At 41.7% G+C, this 18,665-nt stretch overlaps 1 protein-coding gene across 3 annotated transcripts in view; it reads left to right on the forward strand.

Moving 5' to 3' along the window:
- LOC139540689 (arf-GAP with coiled-coil, ANK repeat and PH domain-containing protein 2-like) overlaps positions 1–18,665 on the forward strand; it is a 120,471-nt gene that overhangs the window by 51,006 nt on the left and 50,800 nt on the right. For all 3 annotated transcript variants that reach the window (XR_011668254.1, XM_071344553.1, XM_071344554.1), the window contains exons 3-6: positions 903–1,022; positions 2,080–2,133; positions 13,029–13,087; positions 14,467–14,650. Coding sequence is in view for 2 of the 3 variants with exons in the window: in XM_071344553.1 (XP_071200654.1) it covers positions 903–1,022; positions 2,080–2,133; positions 13,029–13,087; positions 14,467–14,650 (417 nt within the window). In the remaining variant the exon portion in view is untranslated. The remainder of the gene's footprint in view (positions 1–902; positions 1,023–2,079; positions 2,134–13,028; positions 13,088–14,466; positions 14,651–18,665) is intronic.

Raw genomic sequence — 18,665 nt, forward strand, 5'->3', positions numbered from 1 at the left:
CGCAACAGGTTACCCTATATTCTGCTCAAACTCTAAATGCCAGTGTTCTCATGAAGGTTTGAATTTCTATTTCATTTGCATTGATGTCAGAGTGATTAGAGGGACAATGGAGCACTGAGCACCAGGCCATTAGCAACTGGTCATTAGCAAGTTGGGTAAGCTACTAATGACCATCAGCGGCATCAGAGCTCGGTTTTGGAAAAGCCTAGTTACCGTGACTCAACGGTCAGGTGGAATTTGACTGCGGGCATGACTCATGACTGCAGGTGTGGAGGTAACGTAACGACCCTATTTGTGAGCAGCAGTCAATGATGGCAGTAAGGGAAGTGAGCAGCTTTCTTCAGGTGGAAAATGCTAACTAAGCAAAGGTATCACAAGTGTCCTTGAAAATTAGGCATATAGCCTGTCCAATTTCACCTTAAACTACAGAATCTCAACTGAAGTCTCTCGCTTTTGGTCATAGACCCTGTCATGGAGTGAGCCTGTTTCTCGTAAGCACTAAAGCTATCAGACAGACCATAGTGGAACATTTAGCCTCTCTGCTTCCTTGCTTACTCTTGTGTAGGAGTGCATGGATAAAGTCCAGGGTGTGTTTGTGGGATTACTTAACATTGAATTATGTCTGCCCCCAATGAGTCAGAAAAAAGTGTTAAATGTAGAGGGTTGCTTGTTAGCCTAATTACTGGTAGCTGGTTTCTGGTGAAGTCATGTTTGCCCAAGCAAACAGCTGTTTCATTTTCAAACCTCTGAATTGTTTTGTTTATGTATCAAACTGTTATCTTTTGTCAGGAACAAATTTCCAGTGTTAGAACACAGAACAGTGTCTTAAAGGGATGGCATGGAAAGCAAGCACTATTTCATCCATTAATCACTTCTGTCATCCCTCTCTCTCTCCTCTCTAGCTGGTGAAGCTATGCATCGGGATGATCGATGCCGGCAAGGCCTACAACACTGCCAATAAACAGTTTGTCAATGGAATCCGCGAGCTCGCTGCAAGCTCCACCAAAGATGAAGTCATCGAGGTAAAAGAGCTACAGTAACCTAGCTTGAGCGTCGCAAGTCAAAACTGACCGTTTATATTGTTAGAAAACCGCTGGTGTCCTCAACTATGTCCCTTTAGGCTTGTGGGGCTCCTCTGTTATTTTCTCACACACATTTTTGCGTTGAGTGGCCTGCATTTCCGCTCCTTCTTTGTATACTTCCTGGATCTGAAGTTCAGCCACAGTGCATTTTTCTGAAAGAATGTCCCTATTGTTGAAGAATTTTCCCTGAAGGCACCATTGTTGCTCAAATGGCTAAAGCGGCGTAGCAGCACACGAGCAGGGTATTCAACCAGGGTCTGCGGAGGTACTGCAGGGGTCTGCGGAAAAAATTATTAATAAATAAAAAAAAAGTATTCTTTCTAATGATGTGAACTTTATTTCTAAACTCCTAATATTGAGCAAATTACACTCATTGGAGTCTATGACACAGGCTTTGAAAAAGCACCCACGAGTACAGGGCACGGCAAAGCTTTCTTGACGTGGCCATACATTTTTGCCAACAAATGGCCCACCTTTGTTTAACTAGTTAAACGGCTGCTTTTAGCGTCAATATGTTTGAATATACATTTTTCTAGCTAATAGGCTATGTTCCAATTATGTGGGGAGGCCAAAATAATGAAACTATCTACCAAATCTGTAAATTTTAAAATGTTGATTACTTCTCCTTGCCATTATCATTTATCAGATAAGATGTGAAAATTCTTAACGCTTAACATGGGGGTCCCTGGGCAAGAAAAGTTTGAAGACCCCTGCACTAGAGCATTTCCTCATACACATACCTCAGTCACTGTTAGTAGGTTTTACTAGTCTGGAATTCAGTGTTTATTATACCCTGTCACTCATAACGGTGTGTGTCTGAGATGGTGTGACTAGTTCATACAATAGGACTATTTTACATTGATGGATAGGTGTATCATTTATGGATAATACATTTTACGCTGAGACTGATGTTTTACATAGAATTGTTCTATCCCATGTGTCTGTACATATTTATTTACTTTATCTCTGTTTTACACTTTTCTTTTTCCTCCCACAGTCCAGTCTCACAAAGTTTGCCGAGAGTCTGCAGGAGATGATCAACTATCACACGGTAAGGCGACATTTGATGTGAAACAGAACTTGGTGTGCTATACAGTACCTTTTTATGTTTTACAGCCTGAATTTAAAATGGATTACATTGAGATTTTGTCACTGATCTACACACAATAACCCATAATGTCAAAGTGGAATTATGTTTTTTAGAAATGTTACAAATGAATAACAATTTAAAGCTGAGATGTCTTGAGTCAATACGTATTCAACCCTTTTGTTATGGCAAGCCTAAATACGTTCAGGAGTAAAAATGGACTTAACAAGTCACATAATAAGTTGTATGGACTCACTCTGTGTGCAATAATAGTGTTTAACATGATTTTTAAATTACCCTGTTCCCCACACATACAATTATGTGTAAGGTCCCTCAGTCGAGCAGTGAATGTCAAGCACAGATTCACCCACAAAGACCTGGGAGGTTTTCCAATGGTTCGCAAAGAAGGGCACCTATTGGTAGATGGGTTAAAAAAAAGGCAGACAAGGCCTCCCGGGTGGCGCAGTGGTCCAAGGCACTGCATCGTAATGCTAGCTGTGCCACCAGAGACTCTGGGTTCGAGCCCAGGCTCTGTCGCAGCCGGCCGCGACCGGGAGGTCCATGGGGCGACGCACAATTGGCCTAGCGTCGTCCGGGTTAGGGAGGGTTTGGCCGGTAGGGATATCCTTGTCTCATCGCGCACTAGCGACTCTTGTGGCGGGCTGAGGGCAGTGCACGCTGACCAGGTCGCTAGGTGTACGGTGTTTCCTCCGACACATTGGTGCGGCTGGCTTCCGGGTTGGATGCGCGCTGTGTTAAGAAGCAGTGCAGCTTGGTTGGGTTGTGTTTCGGGGGACGCATGGCTCTCGAACTTCGTCTCTCCCGAGCCCGTACGGGAGTTGTAGCGATGAGACAAGACAGTAACTACTAACAATTGGATACCAAAAAATTGGGGAGAAAAAGGGGGTTTAAAAAAAAGGCAGACATTGAATATCCCTTTGAGCATGGTGCAATTATTACACTTTGGATGGTGTATCAATACACCCAATCATGAAAAAGATACAGGCGTCCTTCCTAACTCAGTTGCCGGAGAGGAAGGAAACTGCTCAGGGATTTCACCATGAGGCCAAGGGTGATTTTAAAACAGTTGGAGTTTAATGGCTGTGATAGAAACCTGAGGATGGATCAACAACATTTGTTACTCCACAATACTAGCATAAATGACATAGTGAAAAGAAGGAAGCCTGTGCAGAATACAAATATGACTTAACATGGATCCTGTTTGCAATAAGACACTAATACTGCAAAAAATATGGCAAATAAATTTTACTTTTTGTCAAGAATAAAAATATTTTGGGCAAATCCAACACAATACATAACTGAGTACCACTCTTAATATTTTCAAGCACGGTGATGGCTGCATCATGTTATGGGTATACTCCTCATCGGCAAGGTGTCGTGGCAGAATCGGATTTAGCTAAGTAACAGATAGATAAGATGTTATTTTCATCATATGCTTGTGAGATACTTGTCATTAGAATCTTCTGAGCTAGGGATTGGTAACTTGGGGCCAGAGAGGGGAGAGGTCAGGCGTGTCTTCATATGTCAATGTATCTGTTAAACCATGTGGTGCTAAGTAGAATATTAGAAGGGGAGGAGGACAGAGTGGAATGTTGGTTTCTTATGGGAACGTTGTTTGTAACTATTCCTAAACCATGGGATGGAGTTATTAATTCGGAAACCAGTTAGTTATCTCATACAATGTCTGTACGCCAGTCGCTCCCTACTTTTCTCATAGGGGGAAGGAGTTTGGCCGTGTTTGGAACCATTGTATGTCCCCTCTGAGGTTGCCCTTATCTTGACCTAGTATTTGACCTAAGGGGCTCACTGTCTGATTTTGAGTTTGTCCAGGTTTGGGAGTATCTAGAAATGACAATTGATATATGCCATTGGATGAGGTAATGTTTTGGTAGACAGTGAAGTATCAAGCATGAGATTTAAACCTTGTCATGGGAGATCAAACTGAACGATGATTTATAGCTGATGCTGTCTAGCGATAGGATACTCCTCTTTCGGGTAAAGGATTCTTTGTAAGTTGAGAGGGGTGTATCTTGGCTATAAATGAAACTAAGAATTGTTTTGTAAGCACTCTCAGAGAATTCATTTATAGACACTGAATTGATCTGTGAGTCATTAAAGGGCTTTGGTGAAGCTTGTATATATATTAAAGATGGAATATATAATTTAACTCTGACTTGTGTGTGGTTGGCTCTCTCTCTCTCTCTCTATTGAGTAATACAGGAAATTACCACGACAAAGGACTAGGATGTTTTTTGGGGGATAAAAATAAACGGAGTAGCGCTAAGCACAGTCAAACTCCTAGAGGAAAACTTGGTTCAGTCTGCTTTTTAACAGAAACTGGGAGACATATTCACCTTTCAGCAGGACAATAGCCTAAAACACAAGGCTAAATATACACTGCAGTTGCTTACCAAGACGTCATTGTATGTTCCTGAGTGGCCTAGTTACAGTGTTGACTTAAATCGGCTTGAAAATCTGGCATGGCAAAACTTGAAAATGGCGGTCTAGCAATGATCAACAATCAACTTGACCGAGCTTGAAGAATTTTTCAAAGAATGTGCAAATATTGAACAATCAGGTGTGAAGTTCGTACAGACTTACCCAGAAAGACTCACTGCTGTAATCGCTGTGCAAAGGTGATTCTAACATGTATTGACTCTGGGTTGAATACTCATCTAATCAAGATATTTTAATGTTTTAATTCCCCCAAAATGTTTGTTTCTTCCACTTTGATGTTAGAGGATTTTGTGGAGATTGTTGAAGTAAAAAACAGTTAAATCCATTTTAATCACACTTTGTAACACAACAAAATGTGGAAAAAGTCAAGGGGTATGAATACTCTCTGAAGGCACTGTACATGATATACAGCAGGTTTTATTGACTAAACTAAACACGCACTTGTATCGTCTTTGGCTTGTGTGTCTAACCCAAAGACCACAAATGTCCAGTTAAGCAGTGTTTTCCACAACTACATAAAGTAGCCTGATACCTACCCCCCCGCCTTCTACTGCCTTGATTCCATCTGAAATACACAGCGAAAATGATTGAATACTGGGGCTCAGTCATGGTCTCAACTTAATGTTGAGTTAGAATAGTAGAATACACAAGGTGCAATTTCTGAAATGTGGTTGTGCATCAGCAGTTTTGTTATGTCAGTCACTAATAGTCATTCAATTAGCCCATGTCAGCTAAAATGTTTAAGATTGGTAAGTTGGTATAGCCAGCTATTTAAACTTGTATTAATCATGGTCAAATGACTGACCGGTGGGCTCCCCTTGATTTTCTTTAGTTTCTCTCACTCCGATATCAAATTCAAAACTGCAAACATCTCGACACCCTATGGCAAAATGAGTAGAATTGCCGGAAATTAACAAAAACTAGATTTTTTTCCCTTCTCTCTGCTGTTGAGGGGGACCACTAAAATGTTTTGCTCACAAGATCCCCCTGGCCCCCCCAAAAAATGTTTACTAAGGTCCCCTAAGAGGCTAGGGCAGGCTGACTGCATGTGTGGGTATGGATGTGGGTACGCAGACCCGCGAGCCACTGCGGCCCCTCATGATGAGTTCAGAGTTTTTGTGACCCCCACCTCCATCAAAGTTGCCCATCCCTGATTTAGTTGATTCCTTAAGGTCAATAAACGCTTGAATATTGTTGAATTCTGTCTTAATGCCTGTATTCCGTGAGGTCCCTAATTATCTGATTTGTATTAGAATGAGGGGGGGGGGGGGTACTGCTAAGCTATATGCAATTGTTTTAAGAAGGTCATACCAAGGGTAATTTTGCTATTAGAGTTTGAATTTTAAGACCCCTTGAAATTTCAAAAAACAAATGTATATATATTTTTTTACCTATAATTTTTATTTGGGCTTACCGCTATTAGCCCATACAAACGCATTGAATAACAGATTCATAAATAATAATACAAATATAAAAAGAAAGTCTGTTCTGAAGTGTCTGTCCTATATCTGAGAGATATGAGAAATATCAGGAAACGTATTATTATTATTTTTTGTATTTTACCCACTTTTTCTCCCCAATTTCTTGATATCCAATTGCAATCTTGGCTCATCGCTGCAACTCCCCAATGGTCTCGGGAGAGTCGAAGGTCGAGTCATGCGTCCTCCCGAAACATGACCCGCCAAACCGCACTTCTTAACACACACCCGCTTAACTCGGAAGCCAGCTGCACCAATGTGTCGGAGGAAACACTGTTCAACTGACAACCGAAGTCAACCTGCAGGCGCCCGGCCCACCACAAGGAATCGCTAGAGCGCGATGATCCAAGTAAAGCCCCCCCCCGGCCTATTTTTTATTTGTAGATGTATTTAACCCCTTATTTTAGTCACTAAACAGTCTCCATATATATATATACTTCCATAAATTATTTTCAACTGGAGATTCAGACTGGACTTGAAAGACTTGTGGGCGTCCTAGAGCAAGACAACCGACATGTTTATGAGAGTCTCACCTTTCCACAGAGGGTTCATATTAGTGTGTAGCCCAAACTGTTCGGACACTACAGACAAAAGTTGGCAGATTGGCTGCCAGTCCCAAGACGCTATCATGTTGGTGAGATTCTCATCTTTCCATAGAGGGGTAATTTATTTTTGTTAAAAAATTTAATTTTTAAATTTATTTAACCATTATTTAACTAAGCAAGTCAGTTAAGAGCAAATTCTTATTTTCAATGACGGCCTACCCCGGCCAAACCCGGACGACGCTGGGCCAATTGTCTATAGAACTCCCAATCACAGCCGGATGTGATACAGCCTGCATTTGAACCAGAATCTCTTGCACTGAGATGCAGTGCCTCGGACCGCTGCGCCACTCGGAAGTCCGAGTAGGCCAAACCGTTCGGATGCTACGCACAATTTTGTTAGAAGACAGATTTTCAGGATGTCTCATGGTCTGACAAACACCGCTCTAGCTCTGTCACCTTTCACCACAGATGTGGAAGTGCGACATAGTGCGATTGAGACGTATCCAAAGCAAAAAACATATCAGGTTATTAAGGGATTTAAAAAAATTGTGCTAATTAGATTTCTGCAGGGGTGCAGACTTCGACCTTAGGGGATTAATATTATCACTATGCTAATGTCAACATGAACAGAGTGCCCCATGGTGGGGTTATGGTATTGGCAGGTATAATGTACGGACAATGAACACAACTGCATTTTATTGATGGCAATTTGAATGCCCAGAGATATGTGACAAGATCCTGAGGCCCATTATCATGCCATTCATCCACCGCCATCACCTCATGTATCAGCATGATAATGCACGACCCCATGTTGCAAGGTTCTGTACACAATTCCTGGAAGCTGAAAATGTCCCAGTTCTTCCATGGCCTGCATACTCACCAGACATGTCACCCATTGAGCATGTTTGGGATGTTCTGGATCGACTTGTAAGGCAGTGTGTTCCAGTTTCCGCCAACATCCAGAAACTTCGCACATCCATTGAAGAGGAGTGGGACAACATTCCGTAGGCCACAATCAACAGCCTGATCAACTTGATGCCGAAAGAGATGTGTTGCGCTGCATGAGGCAGATGGTGGTCACGCCAGATACTGACTGGTTTTCTGATCCACTACCTATTTTTAAGGTATTTGACCAACCGATCAGTGGCGGTCAGTGCCTTTTTAGATGAGGGTGGATGATCTTTTTTTTTTTATGAGCATGGTCTTATTTCGGTTACAGCATATTGGATGACTGTCATTCTAATTCCATTCACCCAGCTCAATGTAACATCGATAGGTTTAGGCTACTACGTGATACTTGAATTTTCCCTATATCCATCATGAGGTTGCTACAACCTAGCCTATGAATGAATGTAGGTGCACAGGTCGAGAAATTTGAGTAATCAAGGTAATTATCTAGCTGATCTAGGGTGTAATCATTAGTCCAACAGTTGCAAACAGGAGCCGGCTACACCATGGTGTTACCCTACAGAGGCCTGTTCAGGATACTGTAGGCCTTCATTGCAAAACAGTGTGTTTTAATCAATTATTTGGGGATGTACTATATTTAGTATAGCTTTATTTAAAAAAGGATAACTCTTAATATCTGTATTCCCAGTCAAGTGACATCCATAGATTAGGGCCTAATGAATTTATTTCAGTTGACTGATTTCCTTATATGTAATATAATATATTATATATATTATATATTATATATTATATTATATATATATTATATATTATATATTAATATATTATATGTAACTCAGTAAAATCTGGCACCCCAATGGTGGAACAAACTCCCTCACGACGCCAGGTCAGCGGAGTCAATCACCACCTTCCGGAGACACCTGAAACCCCACCTCTTCAAGGAATACCTAGGATAGGATAAAGTAATCCTTCTAACCCCCCCCCCCCTTAAAAGAGTTAGATGCACTATTGTAAAGTGGTTGTTCCACTGGATATCATAAGGTGAATGCACCAATTTGTAAGTCGCTCTGGATAAGAGCGTCTGCTAAATGACTTAAATGTAAATGTAAAATCTTAGAAATTGTTGCATGTTGTATTTATATTTTTGTTCAGTATAAGTATTAGCTTTTAAAACCATTAAATCTGTTTTATTTTATATTTTGGACCAGAGTGAGGCTATCGCTCCAGTAGCCTACCTATGCATTGAGGAGGATTCACTACCTTCATCGAATGTTTTCATTATTTGTCTGCAGATAGGGGCCAAAAGGCTTACCAGCTTATCAGCCGTTTCCAGCTTCAATAGTCATTTACAACATTAACAATGTCTACACTGTATTTCTGATCAATTTGATGTTATGTTAATGGACTAAAAAAATAGCTTTTCTTTCAAAAACGAGGACATTTCTAAGTGACCCCAAACTTTTGAACGGTAGTGTACATCAATTTGTTTTATGTTTTCTCTAAATAAGCATGGTTGTACAATCAAACAGTCAGCAGTAATGAAATTAATTCAGGGCTTGTGAAGTTATACCTAGGCTAAATATAAGCCTTCCACAACCACAAGACCCACTAATAATTTAATAATTTTTTTCAAAATAGTTTAACCTGTTTTGTATTGCAATCACTGATCTGGCTTTCAAGTCTATGAAAATGCCCTTTTTTGATACAAATTTAACTAGAACCATGCATAATGTACATTCACTAATAATGACTAACTTCTTGTAGCAAGCATTAGGCTATAGAATATTAACACAGGTCTCATCAACAATTTCTCAAGCCCATGTGCTAGTGATTAGCCAGCTAATCTTTATATTTCAATTGTAGCCAACTTCGATCTATTTGCTAGCTAACCAGTTTGAACAGTTGAATTGTTATGAAAACACCTTTTGTCTGTCTCCAACTGTTTGAAAAGTATGTTAGCCTGTCCACTATGTTCAGATGTTGAAATCAAATGGCCTACCTTATTTCTCTTGAATGAGATCGAGCTGCCAAATCCGAATATAATTGTGTTTATGCTTATTGCACATTTTTTAAAACACAGACTAGACAGCTAGTATAACAGTCTTTGTCGCGTACCGCTAGCAGCATTTTAGCCAACCTTAGCATTCAGTCATTTTCCAGAATCAATGTTCATTGATACTCTCGTTTTAGTAGTGTCTGCTCTGCGTGCAATTTGAGTAGTTGGGACATATAAACAGGGTATTGTTAGAAAAGTCAACTTTCCCTTCTATTACAGCGTGTCAATATGACTGATTCTGTGGGACCGAACCTCAAATGTCAGAGAGGAAGATGTCATCTCTCAACTTTGTTGGCGTCAGAGACAAGGGGTGGGGCTTGGTGTGTGTGTAAACCATAGAGGAAGTGGCGACGCTAAAATCTGTCCAAAATAAGGCTAATGCATTTCTATGGGCTTTTTTTGGACCTACAGTAAGTTTGTCGCCTGCCTTCCCACCTTTGGGACAACGACTCCAATTGTTATGGCGATGACGTCCATCTCATCATTATATACTGTTCTCTGGTGTAAATGGGAAGGTGCACAAAGGAGCGAAGGAGACGAGACCAAAAAATAAAATACAACATGAGAACAAGCGGACATCAATCATGAAAAATAACTAAATGTTGATTCTTGCGATACAGGCATTTGGAATATCACGCAAAAACATACATTCATATTAATTGAATTAATTTGATATATCGCCCGGCCTTACGTCAAACCAACAGTGTTTCCCTGTCATCGCTCACTTTGTGACTGTCAGGCGCATGTCCAATCAATAGATCGCTAGAAGATGCATATCGTTCATTCTAGCGGGAGAGCCTCTCTGACTGACTTTTTTTTCCTGACTTGCGAATTGTAAAATGTTAAATTTTAAGTGGATTTAATTTAAGCGGAAGAAGTACCTGGCTGAAAATGTGTGTTACTGGCTTTATAGCCGACAGCCGGCGCTAGTCTAAAACACTGGTTAAGTGTCCAGTGGGTGGTTTTAAGAGTGGGACATTACATTTTTTTGTAATTTTTTGGAAAAGCAGAAATGCCCAAACCATAACCAAATCTTGCTCCAAATGTATAACCACATGTAATCTGGAACAAGCTTCCTGCCTTCTCTCAAAGACCTCCCCAGCCCTTTCTGTTCAAGACTCCATAGTCCCTTCTTAGTGTCCTACCCCCTTTCTCCCCATACCCTTAAACCCCATCAGGGTAGTGCAGAGCCTGTGACTCAACACTGGAGACCTCCCTAGACCCATTTTAGTGTCCTACTCCTTAAACTAAAGGGTCTGAGACTGACTCAACATTGGAGACCTCCCTTGTCCCTTCTTAGTGTCCTAAGTCCTTTGTTAAAACTTGTAATATTCATCTGTATGCAGACAATACTGTTATGTATGCCATTGCCCCAACTGTAGACCAGGCGTTATTAGAGCTGCAATCTGACTTTGCCTTACAAAATGCCCTAGTTGGTTTAAAACTTGTATTTAATGTGGGCAAGACTAAATATATGTTCTCTAATTCTCGCAAAAATGTTTCAGATGGACTACATATTTATTAATTGAATGGTTCTCCCATCGATTGGGTTCCCCCCTATAAATATCAGAGCTTTTGGATTGACAAGGATTTAACGCCTAAAAAAAACGTACTGATGGGTTAGTTAAAAAGCAAAGATTTAAAGTGGGCTTATTTTAATTTGATTTTTTTTACAGGAAGCAGATTGTACAGTCAATTTTCTGCCAGTACTTGACTATGGTGATGTAACGGATGTGAAATGGCTATCTAGTTAGCGGTGGTGCGCGCCAATAGCCTTTCAATCGGTGACGTCACTTGCTCTGAGGCCTTGAAGTAGTGGTTCCCCTTGCTCTGCAAGGGCCGCGACTTTTGTGGAGCGATGGGTAACGATGCTTCGTGGGTGACTGTTGTTGATGTGTGCAGAGGGTCCCTGGTGTGCGCCCAGGTCGGGGCGAGGGGACGGACTAAAGTTAAACTGTTACAGTGACACCATTACCAGAATGCAGCAGCCACTACTCTTAAACCTCTGGATGCCGTCTACCATAGCACCCTTCGCTTTATCACAGGTGACATTTTTAATACTCATCACTGCATCCTGTGTATAAAGGTTGGCTGGTCCTCATTTAAAGTCCCATAGATCACTTCACTATTCCCTTTTTGTTTCCGAGTTACCTAACTTCATTGTTGAAGTATGAAAAATCAGTTACCGATCCCGTTCACAGGGTTGGTTACCCCTTGAGGTTCCTCGGGTAAATCCGCTTTTAGTTTTAATGCGCCTCACTGCTGGAACAACTTGCAAAACTCATTACAATTAGATGTTCAGGTGCTACTCAGGCAGTTTAGGGTGTTTAATTGAGGACCTAGTAGCTGAGGACTGTAACTGTCATACATTTTGTGTTTTGTATTGATTGCTGTTTTGTTTTACATTATATTGGTTGTTGTATTGTTGTGATCAGGGCACCATTGGGAATGAGACCATGGACTCAATGGGTTTTCCCTGAATAAATAAATAATAATAATACATTTAAAAAACCACGCTTCCTTAACCCTAGAGCCCTCAAACTCAACTCTGAACCTCGAAGCCAGTTCCACTGCATTTTTTAAATGTTCCCCTCTAATCAGGGACTAATATAGACATGGGACACCAGGTGAGTGCAATTAGAACAGGGAGAACATAACACCAGCAGGCTCCGAACCTCGTAGGGTAAGAGTTGAATACCCCTGCCCTAACGTCTGAGACCGTGACTCATCACTGGAGAGACCTCCCTAGTCCCTTCTTAGTGTCCTTCTTCCTCTCTATACTCCCTAAACTCCTGAGGGCCACAGATCTAAGACCGTGACTCAACACTGGAGACTGCAGTGAGATCAGCTGACTGATGGTTATAGTTTGCCATTCAGCGTTAACCCGAGCACATGATCCTTTAAGCACAGAGCCGAATCTGTTTGTCACCAGAGCACAGTCATATTGTCTGGCCCTGCATCAGCAGGCTTAACACCATGAGGGCTTCAACGTCGATGTCTCTGATGCTAATTTGGCTGGCTGTCTGTTTGAAGGAGGTAGAAGTTTTATGAGTCTGTGGCCTCTAACTAGTGAGAATGAACACAGCAGCACAGCATGTCATTATTGAGCTGAAACCAGTAGGCTGTTGTGCTGGTGTGCATTAAAAAAGTACTCCTGAAAGGTACAAAGTCAGCCCGATCTATGCTGATTTTTTTATGTGTTTTGTGAGCCCACCTTTGAAGTAAAAGTACACACCCTGGTTTGAGGTGCTAACTTGCAGAACACACACACCATTCCCTGTAAAGAAATTTGTTTCATACATACTTCAGCTTGTAATAATTAAAATGCGAAAAGCTTGTGACTGTTACCCGGTTGCATAAAGTACTAATCAGTCATGTTTCTCTGCTTTATAGATTTTGTTTGACCAGGCCCAGCGATCAGTCAAGACCCAGCTTCTAACTTTTGTGAAGGAGTAAGTAGGTCGAAATGAATGCTCCCTTACCATATCACTGCTAGTTGTATTCTTATTGTACACAATAACAATGGACAGTGTCTCTATTCAACATTCAAATGATTTGTGATAGATCATGGTCTAGGACTAAAATAACTAAGGAAGGAAATGACATAAATAAATTCACACAGCACAACAGCACAAGGAGGAATCTCAGTCACACAAACATCACATGAATATGTATGAGGCGATCGGCGGCAGTGTATCCGATACGATAAAGGATGGGATGAGACACGGTCTGCGACGCAATGTGGAATACTATATTATTTGCTCACTATTAAAGGTTATGTAAAAGTACAGCTTCTAAATGTTTCCTAACCTATTAGCTAATGCACCCACATTTTCCCAGACAGTTTGCGTAAGAGTTTAAGCCTGCAGGGAAACCTCATTTGTTTCATTATGCAGGATTAGCCCGCTGCCTCAGCCTTTGCTCACACCACACTCGGGCTAAACTCCTACATCAGCATTCTGCCCTATAAATGAAGAGCTCAAAAGCATGTTCCCAAACAATTACTCACTCCTTCTGTGATCCAAACGTGACTTTATTTCACTCAAGCAGTACAAGCCAACGAACAAGATGTGGGCACTTGAGTTTAAGTAGTGTCCTTTGTCCCTTCGTTTGGAGTAAATAGTGTCCTCATATCTGTGCCAATTCTTTCTAAATGTACAATTCACATTGCGAACACTAGCAAATGATTCAAGTTTGAACATTGAGTTCCACTTGGAAGTTGTGTCAGGGTGCATGTGAGGCAAATTTCCAAATGGTCGTTAATTGCTTTGTCAAATGATACTGTACTTGCTGGTTACAAATCACCCCCAAAGCCTTTTGTAGACACATTTGTGAGAGAAATTAGATTTTTTAGGGCAATAGCTTCCCTTTAGTCATAGACCTAATAAACTGAGAAGACCTTTAAATAGACATAGACGATATACTTATTCCTCTAATGATTGACATTAACTAGATTGTTTGTTCAATGTTTCCCATTTCTTCTTTCCGGCTTTGTGAGTGGCTTCATTCCACTCACAAAGGCGATAATAAGAAATGGGATCCTTGCTTCTTGCTTACCTGTATTTGGACGATTATGCCATTGTAGCCACTTGCTCTGGTTGTTTTTCAAACCGTGTAAAAACCACAAAACCTTCTCTATACAACTTGTACAACCAAAACATGACTACAAAGAAACAATTGAATGCCAACGAAAGAAAGGTCTATACACCTGGATTTGAAGTTTCCAAATTAGATAAAGTACATTTGTATTAGATTGACAAAGATTTAGCGGAGGTGTGACTTCCTCATTATCATACCTATTTCTTACTTATGTTTCACCTCCCGCCCTTAGGGACCTACGTAAGTTCAAAGAGTCCAAGAAGCAGTTTGACAAGGTGAGCGAGGAGAAGGAGGCGGCGCTGACTAAGAATGCCCAGGTGCCGCGCAACAAGCAGCACGAGGTGGAGGAGGCCACCAACATCCTGACGGCCACACGCAAGTGCTTCCGCCACATCGTCCTCGACTATGTCCTTCAGGTACAGATCCAGGATCAGCTTACTTTAGAAATCCTTAACTTGACCTTTAGAGAGTAAACATCCTTAAACTGACCTCAGATCAATTTCTTAGCAACATCGGGGTGCATGTTTTTGTTTCAGCCCTGCTCTAAAACTTGGTTCAGCTAATCAAGATTTTGCTGAGCAGTTGATTGATTTAATCAGGTGTGACAGTGTTAGTCTGGAACACTAGACCGTACTCTCCAGGACTAGGGTTGGTGACCCCTATTGTTCAGTAGCATTTTACGTATGTTGAGTGGTCTGGCACAAGGGTGAGTTTACCCCCCATTCCAAATTTGATGAAAGGCTGTAGCCTGAAAATAAAGGCCAGCTATCAATTCTGTCCATACAATGCCATACAGACCCTGTTTGGAGGCTTTAACACTTGGGTATATTCCGTCTACAGGTCCAACACCAACAGAGTAATTTTCACAGAGCCTCAGTCTATTTTTCTTCTGATAGATACCAAAGTGGTATAGGCCTTTATTTCATACTATTCTGAAGTTCCTGGCTTGTCAAACCCATATGGCTCTACAGTTTGTGCTATGTTCCCCCGATGGCTAAGCTGACCTTTCACAATGGAGAGTACAGTCATGTATACAGCCGTACCTTCATTGCCTGGTCTTCTCCTGGGCTGCTGTAATGTTGATGAATGGGCCATGTTGTCTGATAAGGGGGCCAGGCAGCTTAGCATTAGCTATAACTTGGGTTTCATAGTGTTGCTGTGAATGGGGAAGTGGACTGCATTTACTAGCACATAGGGTTGCACATTTTGGGGAATATTCAGAGGTGGAAACTTTCCGTGGGAATTAACAGGAATATATGGGAATTAACGGGAATATATGGGAATTAACAGAAATATATGCAAATTAATATTCATACCGTTTAAATGTAGATATTTTTGCATTGGATATATTTACCATATCATATGGAGACAGAAACATAAACATTTTACCCTATCAGAAGTAGACATAATTACAAATTATTAAATACTTCCAACAGAAGAATATTTTTTTTTTTGCGAATTTAACTTTAATTAAATGAGGTGACTCGTCACATGGGATGATTTCACTGAACAACAAAAGAAAGGGAATATTGAATGATCCCCAATGATCCATTGCATCTCACAAAAAACATTTTCAACATACATCTATAAAATTATAGTCTAAAAACTAAAGCTTTGGTTGTCTTCCTCTCAGGCTTCCATGTCTTCTCCCTGGACCTCCTCAATGTCTACCTCTTGAACATCAGACTCTGAGGCCTCATCTGCACTGTCACTTTCCAACCTTGTTGAGGATGGCTAGTTGTCAGGCTCAAAAAGCCTCAAATTTGCCCGAATGGCCACCAATTTTTCAACCCTTATATTGGTCAGCCTGTTGCGTGCTTTGGTGTGTGTGTTCCCAAACAAGGACCAGTTGCGTTCTGAGGCGGCTGATGTTGGTGGGATTTGAAGGATGATGGAGGCAACGGGGGAAAGAGCCTCAGATCCACAAAGTCCCTTCCACCAGGTGGCTGATGAGATATGTTGGCACGACTGCCATATTGCATCTCGATCCCAAAGCCTTTGCTTGGAAGTGTACTTCGCCAGACTGCCAAGAACCTTACCTTCATCCAGGCCAAGGTGGCGAGACACAGTAGTGATGACACCATAGGCCTTGTTGATCTCTGCACCAGACAGAGTGCTTTCGCCAGCATACTTGGGGTCCAACATGTACGCTGCAGCGTGTATGCGCTTCAGGCAGAAGTCTTCATTCTTTTTGATGTATTTCAGAACTGCATTTTCCTCTGCTTGGAGCAACAGTGAAGTGGGCAGGGCAGTACGGATTTCTTCTCTTACATCTGCAAGCAGAGTCTGAACATCAGACAGGATGGCATTGTCTTCCTCAATCCGTCCAATGGCTACTGCTATAGGTTTCAGGAGTTCCCGGCTGCTTACCACTCACTCCCAAAATACATCATCCAGGAGGATCCTCTTGATGGGGCTGTCCATATCGGCAGACTGTGATATGGCCATTTCTTGGAGAGACTCCTTTCCCTCCAGGAGACTGTCAAACATGATGACAACATTACCCCAACGGGTGTTGCTGGGCAGCTTCAATGTGGTGCTCTTATTCTTCTCACTTTGCTTGGTGAGGTAGATTGCTGCTATAACTTGATGACCCTTCACATACCTAACCATTTCCTTGGCTCTCTTGTAGAGTGTATCCATTGTTTTCAGTGCCATGATGTTCTTGAGGAGTAGATTCAATGCATGAGCAGCACAGCCAATGGGTGTGATGTGAGGGTAGGACTCCTCCACTTTAGACCAAGCAGCCTTCATGTTCGCAGCATTGTTTGTCACCAGTGAAAATACCTTCTGTGGTCCAAGGTCATTGATGACTGCCTTCAGCTCATCTGCAATGTAGAGACCGGTGTATCTGTTGTCCCGTGTGTCTGTGCTCTTGTAGAATACTGGTTGAGGGGTGGAGATTATGTTGCTAATTATTCCTTGCCCACGAACATTTGACCACCCATCAGAGATGATTGCAATACAGTCTGCTTTCTCTATGATTTGCTTGACCTTCATTTGAACTCTGTTGAACTCTGTATCCAGCAAATGAGTAGATCAAGCATGTCTGGTTGGAGAAGTGTATGCTGGGCGAAGAATATTCAGAAATCTCTTCCAATACACATTGCCTGTGAGCATCAGAGGTCAGCATTTCTCTGACTACATTCCTCCATTGAGTCAAAAAATCTTCTGATTCCAAGAGGACCATGAGCTGTTGCTATCGTTAAGGTGTCTGATTCATCATTTTCACCTCGAATTGAAGTAGAGGGCCTTTTGTCAGAGGTTGCTTGTTGTGAGCGCTGAGGGAACTTTATGCACTTGGCCAGATGATTCTGCATCTTTGTTGCATTCTTCACATATTATTTGGCACAGTATTTGCAAATGTACACAGCTTTTCCTTCATTAGCTGCAGTGAAATGTCTCCACACATCAGATAGTGCCCCTGGCATTTTCCTGTAATGATTCGGAAAAAAAATGTTAAAAAACCCCAAATACAATTCCATGCACAGATAAATAGTTAAGCAGTTACATTAAACAACTCCTTTGTAACAATAAAAAATAAAAACGAAACATGTATGGAAACAGGTGAATTAACACTCTTCAGTTAGCAGGCTGAAGCAAGCTAAACCCCACATGGTAGTAAAAACTAACTAGCAGAAATTGTTAACAAGTAAAAAATTATTTAAACAGATTTTGCTGTAGGCTACTGTTTACTAGTTAACAAAAACTCATGTATTGCATATAAAATACACTGCTCAAAAAAATAAAGGGAACACTTAAACAACACAATGTAACTCCAAGTCAATCACACTTCTGTGAAATCAAACTGTCCACTTAGGAAGCAACACTGATTGACAATAAATTTCACATGCTGTTGTGCAAATGGAATAGACAACAGGTTGAAATTATAGGCAATTAGCAAGACACCCCCAATAAAGGAGTGGTTCTGCAGGTGGTGACCACAGACCACTTCTCAGTTCCTATGCTTCCTGGCTGATGTTTTGGTCACTTTTGAATGCTGGCGGTGCTTTCACTCTAGTGGTAGCATGAGACGGAGTCTACAACCCACACAAGTGGCTCAGGTAGTGCAGCTCATCCAGGATAGCACATCAATGCGAGCTGTGGCAAGAAGGTTTGCTGTGTCTGTCAGCGTAGTATCCAGAGCATGGAGGCGCTTCCAGGAGACAGGCCAGTACATCATGAGACGTGGAGGAGGCCAACAATCCAGCAGCAGGACCGCTACCTCCGCCTTTGTGCAAGGAGGAGCACTGCCAGAGCCCTGCAAAATGACCTCCAGCAGGCCACAAATGTGCATGTGTCTGCTCAAACGGTCAGAAACAGACTCCATGAGGGTGGTATGAGGGCCCGACGTCCACAGGTGGGGGTTGTGCTTACAGCCCAACACCGTGCAGGACGTTTGGCATTTGCCAGAGAACACCAAGATTGGCA

The sequence above is a fragment of the Salvelinus alpinus genome, chromosome 16, assembly GCF_045679555.1.
Source record: "Salvelinus alpinus chromosome 16, SLU_Salpinus.1, whole genome shotgun sequence".
NCBI lineage: Eukaryota > Metazoa > Chordata > Actinopteri > Salmoniformes > Salmonidae > Salvelinus > Salvelinus alpinus.